Source organism: Herpailurus yagouaroundi, unplaced genomic scaffold, assembly GCF_014898765.1.
Source record: "Herpailurus yagouaroundi ecotype Mexico unplaced genomic scaffold, PumYag 163, whole genome shotgun sequence".
In the NCBI taxonomy this organism is placed as follows: domain Eukaryota; kingdom Metazoa; phylum Chordata; class Mammalia; order Carnivora; family Felidae; genus Herpailurus; species Herpailurus yagouaroundi.
The window spans coordinates 9,758,017-9,772,711 of NW_024412404.1; the positions used below are offsets into that span (position 1 = coordinate 9,758,017).

The window sequence follows — 14,695 nt, forward strand, 5'->3', positions numbered from 1 at the left end:
TGTGTGTGTGTGTGTGTGTGTGTGTGTGTGTGTGTGTGTGTGTGTAGGCTTTAGCTCTACAGATAGGGTGGTCAGGGAAGACCTCACTAACCAGATGACATATGAGTGAAGACATGGGGGAAATGAGGGAGTGAACCACAAGGATAGTCAAGGGAAAACCACTCTAGGCAGAGAAATCAATAAGTACACTAACCCTGAGGAGGGAGTGAGTCTGTGTATAGATATAGAGATGAGCCAATATGGCCAAAATGGAGGAAACATGGAAGAAAGTAACAGATGAAGTCAGAAGTTCCAGATGGGTAGAGGTGGGAGGAGGCAGGTGAGAAGATTGTATAGGCCTTTGTAGGTCATTGTAAGGCCTTTGGCTTTTACTTTGAGGGAGATGGGAAGCTGTAGAGGATTCTGAGCAGAAATGTGTCATAATCTGACTTAGCTTTTAATGGAATCACTCTGGTTCCTCGTTGAGAGTATTCCTCAGAGAGTCAAGGGTAGAAGCAGGAAGACCATTTGGGAGCATTAGAGAAGCATTTACGTCCACACCAAAATTACATGACTAATTTTAGGGGAGAAATAAATTTGTCTTCTTTATATATCTACCAAATTTTTGTTCCATTTTATCTCATCTCTGGATTTTTTCTGAGGACCATTCTTTAGCACTTTTATCATCTATAATACCTTATGTATGCCTTGGTTTTAACACTTAAACATTGTATTATTTTGGTGTAAGTGCTCATTCACCAACCAGATTGTAAAACTGGGACTGTCTCATTCTTTTTTATATCTGTAATACTTTATGTAGTACCAAGTACATAGTGGATATTTGATAAACATTTATTGAATAGATGCATGAATAATGATAAAAATGAATAATGCATGGTAGAAATGTGTTGTATGTTTTTATCCTCAAATTTTTGGAATACAATAAATACCTCCAGATTTAGCTCAGTTATATCTTGCTGGAATTCACTATCTTGAAAGGGAAATCTGAGATCAAAGCTTTGCTAACAGTGCTGAGATTGGACTACTGATTTTTTTAATTTGTGGCAACAGAACTTCAAACACCCCCACTCCCAAATGAAGTATGCCTTGTTAATATTAGGGGTGGACGGAAGAGTATCCACCTACACCTACAATGTTTAGAATCCAGTGTAATCCCTCCTTTTATTTAATGTGTGTAGGCCAAGAGCAAGAGGATTTACAGACAGCATAAAACGTCTGCAAAGACTGCTCTGTTAAAGACATCAGCAGGTGTTTAATACACAAGAGCACTTGGCATTTGGACCAGTTAATTTGAACTCTGTCACTAACTAGCCATGTGACCTTGAGCAAGTCCTTCAACTACTTAGGGTCTGTTTCTCATCTATAAAATTGGGTGTTAGTGTAGGAAATCCCTGAGTTCTTTTCTAGGTCTAAAATTCTATAGGTCTTCAAATGCCTAGGAACTAGTTTAAGAAATTATCATCTTAAACATTTCATGTCTTGTTTTTACTTTTCCAGGGGTTTCTTCTTCTGACTCAGAAGGGGACCCTAACAAGGAAGAGATGAATCGGTAATTCTAATTTTTTATCTTATAGCTTTAGCTATTTTCTATCTGATAGCTTTCTCAGATCCTGAGAAAGCTACTAATTGGTTTAGTAGAACTTGAAGAGGGTGGCTCCAGGATATTACCTCCAAAAATATATATTGGGTAGATTTTGAGAGCTTTAAATCTTGCCTAGTAGATGAATTTTAATATTCCCAATATTTTAAAAATGAGATATCACCTATGAAATATCATCGTACTTATATCTACAGAGTAAAAAACAAATAGTGTAACACTTCAAAAAATTCATGTTTTCTGACTAAATAATAGTATTCACAAGGACACAAAACCTGGTTATCCTAAATTATACAAGTGAGTGATGTGAGTAAGTCATAACCTTTTTGCTAAACAATTATACTGAGTACTGAACAAAGTTACATCCATCCATTCTTTACTTTCCCCAACTATCAACTAAGCACCTACTCTACACCAAGGACTTTATTAGACATAATGGGTAATAAGAAAAACCAGATGCTTCCTACCTTTAAGAAGCTCACTGTGTACTAAAGAGAAATACATGGTAAATATAGCAAGAGATGTATACCAAGCATATAGACAGTAGAGTAATAAAGTATAATAGACTATGATATAACCATGGGCAGGATTGTTAGGACTTGGCACAAAGGACTATTAATTCATTGGGGATGGAAAGAGAGATCAGGAAAGACTTCACAGAGTTGGTGACCTTGAGCTGAGTCTTAAAATAACAGTTGGTGGACACCCCCAAACAAGGAAGGAAAGAGCATTTTTAGGCAGAGGAAGCTTTGGACAGAAGGCATGGGACCTGAAAACAGATGCAACAACCATTCCTTGAGATTACTTGAAATGAAGGGTGACATTTAGAAGGCTGGTTACAGTTGTTAACTATGTTTGTAAATTCTGTCCTCCCCTACAGAGGGGAAGTTCCTTAAGGACATTTCTGACCTTAGAAATCATGCCTTATTCTTTGAAATCCTTGTGTGTGCTTACCTTGGAATAATAATTTGCTTTTAGCTTTTGTGTAGATATGACAATTCATAACCAGGTTGAATGATTTCTCTCCTTTAACTGTCTTCCTTTTCATTCTTGTGGTTCAATTCCTCCTTCTTTCCTGACTCTTTATGCCAGTTACATCATTACAGTTGCTCCAGCCTTTTTCTTTCTTTTATGGTCTCCAAACTACAACCAGTTATTCTCTAAAAGATAATTCTGATCGTATCACTTTCTTGACTAAAAAAAAATTATTATGGGGGTGCCTGGGTGGCTCAGTCGGTTAAGCGTCTGACTTCGTCTCAGGTCATGATCTCATGGTCCGTGAGTTCGAGCCCCGCGTCGGGCTCTGTGCTGACAGCTCGGAGCCTGGAGCCTGCTTTGGATTCTGTGTCTCCCTCTCTCTCTGCCTCTCCCTTGCTCATGCTCTGTCTCTCTCTGTCTCAAAAATAAATAAACATTAAAAAAATTATCTATGGGAAAATAAAACCAAGCACAAAATGAACAATATTAAAAAAAATTTAACATGACATACAAAGCCTGATTCAGTAGAGTATCAACCAGGCTCTCCTGCCCTCTCCTCCTCCATTCTGTCACCTCACGCTATTCATACTGCTCTCATTTCACTCAAACAATGTACAGTTTATTTTCACCCCTTTGTTCAAGCTGTTCACTTTGCTAGGAATGCCCTGTCTCCTCTGCCTAGAAAACTCCTATGTACCCTTCAAGACCCAGTTAAGTTCACTCATAAACTCCTCCTCCATTGCACATTCATCACTTCTTCCTCAAGGCTCTCATAACATGGTATACAAGGCTAATAGGGAAGAATTTTGATATACAAATTTAAATAAGCAAGGAATATCTCATTTGATTATTTTCTTTAAATCTACTTTTAGGAGTTAAGATTTAGCTTACATTTCTGTGTAAGAATAACAGTAACTTCAATAAGACAGATATTTATTTCCCATTTACATAAACATATGGATTTGGCTGATAGAATGGCTCCACATTTCACTGGGTTCCAGTTGGTTTCCAACTTCATCTCATTCTGAGGAATAGCCTTATCTTAGTCTCAGATTGGAAGGAGTAAAAGGCATTCCCTGCCCCCTCCCTTTTAAGGTCATCTCTCTTAGATCACATACATCACTATCCCTCATATCCTATAACCAAAGAGTAGTCATGTGGCCACATGTGGCTTAATGAACATTTGGAAATTCAGTCTTTATTTGGAATAGCCATGTAAAGAAACAAGGAATTCTATTATTGTAGAAGAAGAAAACAGATGCCTAGGGGACACTGATAGCCTATGTATCACTACATAATTCTGCTTCTGCGACCCCATCCTTCCTGGCTGGAAAAAAAAGTTCAATCAGTCATTATTGGGCATCTGTTTCTCCCTCCATGGCTGTACAAAGATGATAGATATAGACATAGACACATAGTATTTGACATTTAACACTTTTCTAAGTGCCTTACATGAATTACCTTATTTAACTCTTACAAAAACCCTCTGAAGTAAGAATTATTATTTCCCCCCCTTTTCCCCCCCTTTTTAAATTTATTTTAGAGACAGAGAGTGTGTGAGCAGGGGAGGGGCAGAGGGAGTGAGAGAGAATGAGAGAGAGAGAGAGAGAGAGAGAGAGAGAGAGAGAGAGAGAGAGAGAGAGAGAGAGAGAGAATCTTAAGCAGGCTCCATATCCAGTCCCAGCATGGAGTCCTACTCAGGGCTCAATCTCATGAACCTGAGGTCATGACCTGAGCCAAAACCAAGAGTCAGATGCTTAATCAACTGAGACACCCAGGTGCCCTTTATTTCGCCATTTTAGAGATGAGGCAGAGAGAAGTAACATCTGGACAAAAGGGAAGCCCATATTGTCATTGGTCATCTATCCCTACAGGATATGGGAGGGAGGCCTATATCCCAGACCTCAAGATCCTTTCAAGTCCAGCATTTTTTTGCTTTCTGACATGCTTGGGTACTGATATCTTTAGTAAGAGTGGGATCCCTTTAACCAGAGGGGTTGCCCTCCCCTCTGGACTCTGGTTCTCCCTCTTGTCAGGCTCTCTGGCAATATCCTCAGACTTCCCCCTTTCCACAGCAAGACTAAAATAATCTCCCCTCCACAGTCTTCTCATGAATACTTCTTGCCCTTCAAATAAGCTCTTTAATTTAATTTATGTAAACTTGAAGAGCTTGTTGACTCAGGCTATTTCTGCTTTCTGCCATGCCAAAATTCCAGAATCAAAGGTTTATAAAGCCTGGCCTCTTACTTGGAATGGAAGGGGGAGGGAAAACACAGAGGACAACAGCAACAAAAATCTCAAAAAAATTATCTTCTGCACATGCTCTGTCATAGCACTTGTCTTGAATCTCAGTTAGTTATGAATATACTTGAGTCCCCAGCTAAGAATAACTAACTCAAGGACAGGAGTGGCATTTTATCATCTTCCTGCTTGCATTGTCTATCAAATTATGTAGAAAAGAAGTGTTTTGTGGAATACTGTTAAACAAAGATTTTTATTATATCTAACTGTAAGAAATGGTGACATTACTAGCTTTTCTGAAAGAATTTTCATAGTGATAGGTCTGTTTTAAAATCTGTATTTTAATCATTTCTCAGAATCCAGAAGCCAAAAGAAGTATCATCTACTCCCACTACTTCTGCAACCATTCCTTCAGCAGTACCCCAAGCCCAGCATGTGGTGGCCCAGCCCAGTGTGTCAACCATCCAACAGGTACAAGAGTCCAAGTGAAACACAAGTGCCATGGACTTATGGGCAGGCACTGTGACCATGCCTATCTTGCAAGGCATGATTGTGTTCTCCTCTGTTGCAACTTCATAATGACTTTGGCAACATGCTTCCATGGTCATGATAATCGCTTTGTACCTCTGATGTAGGATATCAGCACTTGATATTGTTTTGGGAACATATTCTCTAGCTTCATAGGCAAATTTCACAGAAAAAAAAACCTCTTTATAAATTAGTCTGATATTCCAGCTTAATGAAGGGCATTGATTACATATACAAAGAGCTGCCAGCTCTCGCAGTGGCCCAGGCAGGGCACTATATCATGAAACTCAGTTTCATGGAGCTGCAAATAATTCTACTTTCTAAAATAGAACAAGTATGAAATGATTTTTTAGAAAGCATTAAATGCTCTCATCCTTCAAGTTGATGATAATGATGATGATAATTGTTTATTATAAAAACATTCAAAAGATACAGATATTCAATAAAAACATTCAAAAGATACAGTATATTCAATAAAAACCTTGGTCAAAGTACTACCTCCATGCCCCCACTCCTCAGAGGTAACTCTGTCAATAATTTCTAGCATATAGTTCTAGACATTTTCTATGCATGTATATGAATATATATAATATTTTAAAAATATGAAATCATACTAATCTAAACATATTTGTAACATGTTTTTGATATATTTATGTGTAAGTAAACATATTGATCTACAACTTAAAAAAATTAAACAGTTTCTTATTTAACCCATTTAGTAATGCAGACGGGTTACATTTTAGTTCTAATCCAGCTGTGATCTGGGGAGACTCAGGTTTTATGGAACTTCCTCAGGGGTTTAGGGCTAATTACATTGTTCTATATGTTGAAGAGGTGGGGATGGGCAGCACATATTTCCAACCACCATGACCTAGAAAGAATACAATCAATTCAATATAAAATTTGAAGTCTGTGATTCATAGATTTAGAAAAAGTCAGTTTTTTGGTTTTACATTAATTGTATACACCAAATTCTGTAGGTTTGTTCTATCATTATCTAGGTAGTAATCATAGTGACGATGAACCTTTTGTTGGTTCCCTTCTAATAGTGTCAGAGCCCTACCAACTATCTACAAGGATTGGATGGAAAACCTATCATTGCAGCTCCTGTGTTTACAAAGGTAATCAAAATATTACTTCTTTCTGTCATGACTTTAAACATACCCCAGTACCCACACAAAATTGTAGGATCCAAGATTTACTGATGTAGCTCAGGATTTTGGTCTTTTATGAGTACAGAATAGGGTTTAGATTTTTTTTCTAGTTGTTACCATATCATTTGAAGTCCTAGATATCTAATAACAGCTTGCATAATAAGAAGAACGTCTTTCCCATGCACCACATTGATCTCTATGGCCATCCTATTGCTGTTAAATGCAGCCATCGTCACACATAGGGGTCAGGCGATAAGTTTTTAGCCACTTACTACTCCAAAGGTTTCTCTGGACTTGCAGAAGAATCAAATTGCAGGTACATGTCTTTAGTGTTCAAGGAGTTGGAGATAAATGCTCTTAGGAGGCTTAACATAAAGAATCACACCAGGACAAAGAGTTTTCTTTTTCTATTCCATGGAATCAACTATTGAGGCGGCATCAAATGCTGATCTTATAGTCTTTGTATCTATAACTGGAAAATTTACCCAGGCACCTTGATTTCCAAATGAAAACACAAGGAAGGGCCAGAGACATTCAGTAGTTTATCTGTGGTCACAAAACTAGTTAGTGGCAGAATCCAAACTAGAAACAAGTTCTCCTAATTCTCAGTCTATTATTCCTTCCTTTATGTAATATAGACTTTATTGCCAAGACAATAAATTTAAAGGTGAAAATTGAGTCACATTTGATTTTTTTTTTTGTATTATGAAGGCCACATGGATGAAATCTATGCCTGGATTTATAGTTTATTGTTTGTATGAATGCCAAACTTAGGCCCAAAGAGATTTTGTCCTCTTAGAGGTATGCTTTAGTTTGGAGCAGTCAGGGTTCCTTACCCCACAAAGTACATTTGCAATATTTATAGACATTGTTGGTTGTCACTGGGAGACTGTGCTGTTGGCATCCAGAGATGCTGCTGAACATCTTACAATGCATAGAATGACAGCCCCCCATGGGGTGTCCTGATCAGGTGGGGGTACCTGCTGGGTGGTGAAAGAATTCATCCAAGGCAGAACAAAGAAGATAGAAGTATATTGAATACACCACAAGGGAGCTGCAGGTCAAACAACAAAGGAAGACTGTCTGCAATGAGGCCAAGGTGAGGGGCTTTAACTCTAGGACAGGGTAAGGGTGTATGGGGACATATGGAATTTTCCCTTTTTTGGTAATTCTTAGGAACTGTGCCTGGTGGTAAGTAGCCCATTGGCCAGTTAGGGGCTATGTCTTAATGGGTCTGTTTGCATTAAGCTTGGTGCTTGCCATGGGCCTTTTTGCCTTGCTCAAGTTTCCATTGCTCATGCCTATTGCCTAAAAGCAGCCTCTACACCACGCGTAGCAAGGAATTATCCAGCCCAAATTATCAGTAGTCCTGAGACTGAGAAATCATGGTTGAGGGCAAAATGGCAAAAATGGCATATTTTCCAATGAGTATTGATCCTAAAGGAAGAGCTAAATGTGCAACTTCCACAGAAACATCAGTTTTAGGAGAGTTCCATCCTGTTAACTCATCCAAGATGGTTTCCCAAGATCCAACAGAGTCAAGAGTGAGACATGTTTATCCATATTTATATCAGTTGAGTAGACATTCTTATGTGAAGCAAGATCTCTCTCAATTTTTCAGATTCTTTTCTTATAATCTGCTTTTGGAATTTTAGCCTTGCTATATTCAAAGATGAGGTAGGAAAGCAATGTGTTTGTGACTTGGAGGATACAACTCTGATGAAGAATTATAAGTGGACGTGTGTGTGTGTGTGTGTGTGTGTGTGTGTGTGTGTGTGTGATACAGCCAATACAGCTACCTATAATTGTCTCTTACTTCACTACCAATTCACCCAGCCTTAAAACAGCTTAAGTGCCCCAGAATCAGGACGTTTTAATTTTTGAAGCCCTGTTGTGACATCCTAGAGACAGTGCTGACTCTTCAAAGGCAACTACCCACAGAATAATTTATACCCAGTCTCAGCTGAAGTCTCCTCTCTTCTCGCCACCACCTGCCCAGCCAGACACCAGATAGGTGTCCTGGTCTCCTTCCACTCACTTTCAAATCTTCCCAGGTGCTCTGTGTTTCCTTCATCTTATCACCTGGTGCATACCTCTGGTACAACATTTAGCACAATAATAAAGCTGTTTGCTTTTCTGTCTCTCCCAAGCACCTTGAAGGCTATCTCTAATATCTAGATAGGAGTCCATAAAGGAAATAAGCTATTTTTATTTTTATTATAGCAAGTCAAATAGGACTTTAACACTTATCCTTTACATTTAATTTTCATGGACTGGTTAAAGCCAACAGGTTTAACTGCTTTTGTGTGGTGACTCCGATGCCTCTTTACAATTAGATTCTCTAATTGGCAGATTCATATTTGCCTTTGACAAATACAAATGGGAAAATGAATTAATCATTAGTTACATCCCAATAAACCCATTATAACTTGAAAATATCAGAGGTCAAAAATGCATTTAATATGTCTAACCTACCAAACACCATAGCTTAGCCTAGCCTACATTAAACATGCTCAGAACACTTACATCAGCCTACAGTTGGGCAAAATCATCTAATCATCTAATACTATAAAAGAAGCTTCTTTTCTAATAAAATGTTGAATATCTCATATAATTTGAATACTGTACTGAAGTTGAAAACCAGAAAGGTTGTATATGGGTATAGAATGGTGTTATGGGTCATTTGCCCTCACGACTGCATGGCTGACTGGAAGCTGAGCCTCACCGGCCCTGTCCAGAATCAGAAGAGAGGATCATACCACATGTTGCTAGGCCAGGAAAAGATCAAAATTCAAAATGTGAAGTATGGTTTCTACTGAATGTGTACCACTTTCACACCATCATAAAGTTGAAAAATCATAAGTCAAAGCATTGTAAGTCAGGGACCATCTGTGTAAGCTGTTTCTTAGATAAATCTCCAAAAACATTAGGTCCCAAACATGGTGGGAAACCAGTCCTTAGCACAAAGACCCAAATTCTGAATAGGCTTTCTTAGCCCTCAGGATGTGTGCTCTTGCCTCCATAAATGGGATCGGGATTGTTCAGACGTAGGGCACAAGGATAGGCTGTGGCTCAGATTCCAGAGAGACTTATCAGCAACAGTGTGCTTACGTTAGTTTCCACCAGTGAGGGCAGAATTGAGGTCATAGTCATTGCCAGTGTCAGAAAATTTCTGAGTCAGAGCCACTGATGATGGTAATCACATGGCATGCATCATGATAACCGATCATATGCATATATTTGTTTGGGTTATTCCTGCTCTATTTACTTCTTTAGTGACTTCTGGCTTTCCAGCCCCTAGGATTCATTTTCTATACCACCCAACAAAGCATTTCTTTGCCAATAATGGCAAGAAGCCACTAAAAAACAAAAATTAGAGAGCGGAGTTTTATTTAACTCTTTGTGCCTCCTTTTGTGATAGGGAAGTACTGGTATTAGTTTCTTTTTAAAGAAGGTTAAAATGAAAAGGAGGGTTGCCCAGCAAAACAGTGGTAGAGGAGACTGGGGTCCCCTATGCTAGTTCACTTCTCTACTCCTAGGAGATATCTATATTTTAAAATATTTTATGGAGCTAGACTACCCTCCATCTTCTATACAGTATCAAAACCACTCTATATATGGGGGAGAGAACCGCTCACACTTCTTGAGTGCGAAGGGAGGTAGATGATCAAATTAGAATCTTACTGCTGTGTTGCTCACACTCCAACAGCAGCTGCCCTGGCAGGCTTTCAAGGCTGCAGCAGCCCTGGCTCCAGCTGCTTCAGCAGTAATTTGAAGAGTGCAAGGGGGCAGGGGAAGTGAGAATTTGAAGAAGAGCACTTCATTATATAATAGCAGAAGCAGGAAAACCCTGAAATAACTGAGCCAGTGGCTGGATCCAGGTTTCAGAAGATTACATGGGCCACCCCCCCTCCCCAGCCCAACAATTCCAGGAACTTTTCTGACTCAACTGTTGCTCTGGGCACCTGTGCCAATCAAGGGGTAAAAGTGTCCTCAGTCAAATCTTTATCCATAAAAACTCCTTTGATCCAAATCCAGCCTAAAGCACTATACACATTCACTTGCAACTTCTCTCTTCCAAGGTGCACAAATATCAACTGGATTAAAAAAGGAATAAAATGACAGTATGAACCTTATCACTGATATCTTTTCACCAGTAAGGGAGATGTCCTTTCTTAAGGATGTCCCTGTGTTATATTTGTGGGTATAAATCTACTAAGCAGAAACTATGTCCTCTTGACTCACATTGAAAGCACCTGGTACAGTGCTAGGTACAAAGCAGTCACATGGTAATATTTATTCTGTAGTGAATAATTTCTATTTCCGCTAAATAAGCAATTATTGTTTTCATTGCATTGTGGCTTCCGAGTATCTTTAGGAGGAATGGGGGGGGAGGGGGGATCCAGTATCAAATGACTGTGGAAGAGATGCTTCTCGAGGTTCTGATTTGTCAAGTCACCCTACAAAGAATGTCTTCCAAGATGATCAGTATGGTGATGACACACAAGACAGATTTGCACTTTGAATACTGTTTACCTCAAGAGGTTATAGACCCTTAGTTCTAGTGACTTTAGTCCAAATCCATAATTCCTAGTTAAGACTAACTTAATCTTTGCTAGTTAGGGAATGTCTCATTTGTCTTATTTATCTTCGGTGAAGTCAAGATGAATATGATCAGGCCTGTAGACATTTTGCCATTAGTAATAGCCTAAGACTTACTCCTGTGTTAAACATGGCACCATCTGCACGATGTTCAAATGGTGTAACTGGTTTGGACCCTGATATGAATCAGTTCCTTCTCATGATATTTTTATAGAAAAGCACAGTTTTCATCAATAATAACTATCATCATCCTTCAAACTATGACTTTCAACAACTTCTTCTAAGTGACTTGTAAGATGACCCTTGGCATTTTTCTTACTGAGTATTGATGATGTATCAGCTGGAATGAGGTTCCATCTCATATCACAGACACTTAACAGGCATATTACATACACTGTAGTATATAGGGTATCTTGGCTGGCCTCTTAAATAGAACACAAGTCTTGACCTTCAATGTCAGGTGAATAATTACAGCCAATTAATGTTGGCCTCAATTGTGAGCAACGTATTTTCTCAAGGCTATCCTTTTGCAAGCAGGGCTTTGGTGTAATCTCTACTGATTGAGAATTGCCTGATGTATCTGAACTGAACTGCAACCCATGTAAGAACATTCTTCTTACTTTCATTTAAAAAGTATGTCATATTTTGGGTCTCCCGGGTGGCTCAGTCCGTTGAGCTTCCAACTTGGGCTCAGGTCATGATCTCACAGTTTGTGTATTTGAGCCCTGCATCGGGTTCGCTATTGTCAGTGCAGAGCCCGCTTGGGATCCTCTGTTTCCTTCTCTTTCTGCCCCTCCCCCGATCACACTCTCTGTCTCAAAAATAAATAAACTTTAAAAAAAAAAAAAAACAGGGATGCCATATTTAATTTATTCAGTCCCTTCTGCCACCACCACCTTTTTTTTCTTGGTTTGGTTTTCTAATTTGTTTGTCTCAAGAAATGAAACTCTATTTTATATGAATCCCATGGAGATATCCAACTGCCATTAAAGTTTTCAATAGGCCTCAAAGCTGCCACGTTAGCACAGAATTTGCTCAGATGTCAGGGTCGAGAGCATATCCGCCAGCTTGCCAGGAGCACCCAAGACTCCTTGATGTTCCCTGCTTATTAAGAATATTTCTTTCTTGTCACTAGAAGATATTGTTGAGGGTATACAAAGAATAATGAGGGTTTTTTTTTTAATCAAGTAGTTCCTCATTAATTCAGAGACCCCTCTGTGCAAATCTCATCTTGAAGAACAAAACACTAATGTTGATCTACAGCGCCCCCTGGCTTTCAAATTATCAACTTACACACCTTTAAGGTAAAAGTCATCTACTATATATAGCTAAAGTTGTGTGGTTATCCCCACCCCTAGATTCCTTAGACAAATGCCACAAATATGATGGGACCAAGTCATGTACAAAATATCATCAATTTTACATAAGATAGATACAAATAATCACAGAATATTTATAATAGTGAATGACAAAAGCAAAAATAAATAAATAAAACACCAGCTTTCCCCTTCTCTGATGCAGGAGTCAGTATTTCCTTAATACAGACCCCCAAAATGTAATAATAGAAAGCCTTGCAGCATTTGTTACTAATAGAGCTTGTGGAGGAAGTTAATCATAACCTTTCCATGTTTATAATGTTTGGGCTAACATTAGAAACAAAAATATGCCACACACATGCCAAAGAATTTCATAATCAAATGAAGTACCAGCTACACAAATGAATGTGTGACTTTAAGCTCACAAATCACAACTGAAAGACTGGTTATGAATGGAAAATGTGAGTTCCATTCTCCCAGAGAGTCTATTATAGAATATATTGATGTTTTCATTCAAAGTGGTTTTGTAAACCTTTTTCATGGATGTGTGGAAAAGCATTTAACAATGCCCTCACAGGGGCGCCTGGGTGGCGCAGTCGGTTAAGCGTCCGACTTCAGCCAGGTCACGATCTTGCGCTCCGTGAGTTCGAGCCCCGTGTCGGGCTCTGGGCTGGTGGCTCAGGGCCTGGAGCCTGTTTCCGATTCTGTGTCTCCCTCTCTCTCTGCCCCTCGCCCGTTCATGCTCTGCCTCTCTCTGTCCCAAAAATAAAAAATTAACGTTGAAAAAAAATAAAAAAAAAAAACAATGCCCTCACAAAATTACAACATATTTTATTATGACATAAGACTCCACTTGTGACTATGATTTTAAAGAGATTGTCATTGTTTATATCCCTCAATAGATCATTGAAACTGTACTGTAAAGAACACATAAGGAAAACAAGATAACAAAATGAAAGACAATTTCCGGGACTACAGTATGTAAACAAGGCCAGGCAAATAGAGTCAGTTACTTGAGCTACAGAGATGTCCCACCTCATGAGCAGTGACATTTTTGTGTGGAAAAATACATTACCACCATGCTGACTGCACCTAATAAGATATTCCTGCAGATTTCTTAAATTGTCATTATTTCTGGAAAACAAACTCCATTTGGGCATTTAAGAACAGAGGTATTTTACCAAAAATCAGCATTTTTGCAAACCCTCAAAATGTTTCACTTAGTATTTAATAAAGTTGTCTGGTACAACAACAGAGAGGAAAAGGAAGAGAATAATGAGGGCAAAGCTTCATATGGGCTCAGTTGATTGATTCTATCTTCCAAAATAGACTCAATGAATATCCACAGAATTGGAGCTGCTGGAGATGTAGAAGATTTGGAGAAAAACCAAATGTGAAGGCGACAGTATCTTTTTCTAAAATTCAGCACTGGAACTAGATTCCAAAAATGTATACTCTTTGGTTTTAACAATATTCTTTTCATTATAGATGTTACAAAATCTATCAGCCTCTGAAGGTCAGCTGGTTGTCTTTGAATGCAGAGTCAAAGGAGCTCCATCTCCTAAAGTTGAGTGGTATAGAGAAGGGACCTTAATAGAAGATTCTCCAGATTTTAGAATTTTACAGAAAAGTAAGTTGATACTTCAAATTATTTTTCAGATAATTTTAATGAATTTATTGTGTTCATTTATTTCTATAACTTCTTAACAATTAATTGAAATATAAGTAAAAGAATAAAAGAAAAATTACTTGTAATCATAATCCTCTGAACTAAACCCAATTAATATTTTGTTGTATATTCCCCCCAAATTTCTCCATGCATATGTTTTTTAAAAATAAAAAAAATCATACTTTTTTGTAAATTGATTTTTTACTCAACATTTCATGAACATCTTTTCATGTTAATAAATATACTTTCTTTTAAAAACAACTCAGTACAAAAATAAATAAAATAAATCAGTACAATCAATTTATATTATTTAATCTCCTGTTGAACATTTAGATTGTTCAAAAAATTTTAATTTTATAGACTGCTTAAATGCATGTAACAGAAAATATTTGTGAGTATCTATAGAATAAAGAGAACTAGAATTGCTAGTATAAATTCACCTCTTTTAGGCTTTCAATGTATATTGCCAAAATGCCATGCCAAAAGGTTGAACTAAATTGAGGATAATCACATAATAGATCGTCCAGTCTGGGACACCTTGAAAGTGAAAGAGGGGCACCTGGCTTAGTCAGTGGAGCATGCAACTCTTAATCTCAGGGTTGTGAGTTCG

At 38.2% G+C, this 14,695-nt stretch overlaps 1 protein-coding gene across 5 annotated transcripts in view; it reads left to right on the top strand.

Annotated features, from left to right (window-relative positions):
* The window catches only part of MYPN (myopalladin), a 120,947-nt gene that overhangs the window by 63,501 nt on the left and 42,751 nt on the right, over nucleotides 1-14,695 (top strand). For all 5 annotated transcript variants that reach the window (XM_040485160.1, XM_040485159.1, XM_040485163.1 and 2 more), the window contains 4 exons: nucleotides 1,498-1,549; nucleotides 5,173-5,287; nucleotides 6,394-6,465; nucleotides 13,905-14,046. In XM_040485160.1, coding sequence (XP_040341094.1) covers nucleotides 1,498-1,549; nucleotides 5,173-5,287; nucleotides 6,394-6,465; nucleotides 13,905-14,046 — 381 coding nt within the window. The remainder of the gene's footprint in view (nucleotides 1-1,497; nucleotides 1,550-5,172; nucleotides 5,288-6,393; nucleotides 6,466-13,904; nucleotides 14,047-14,695) is intronic.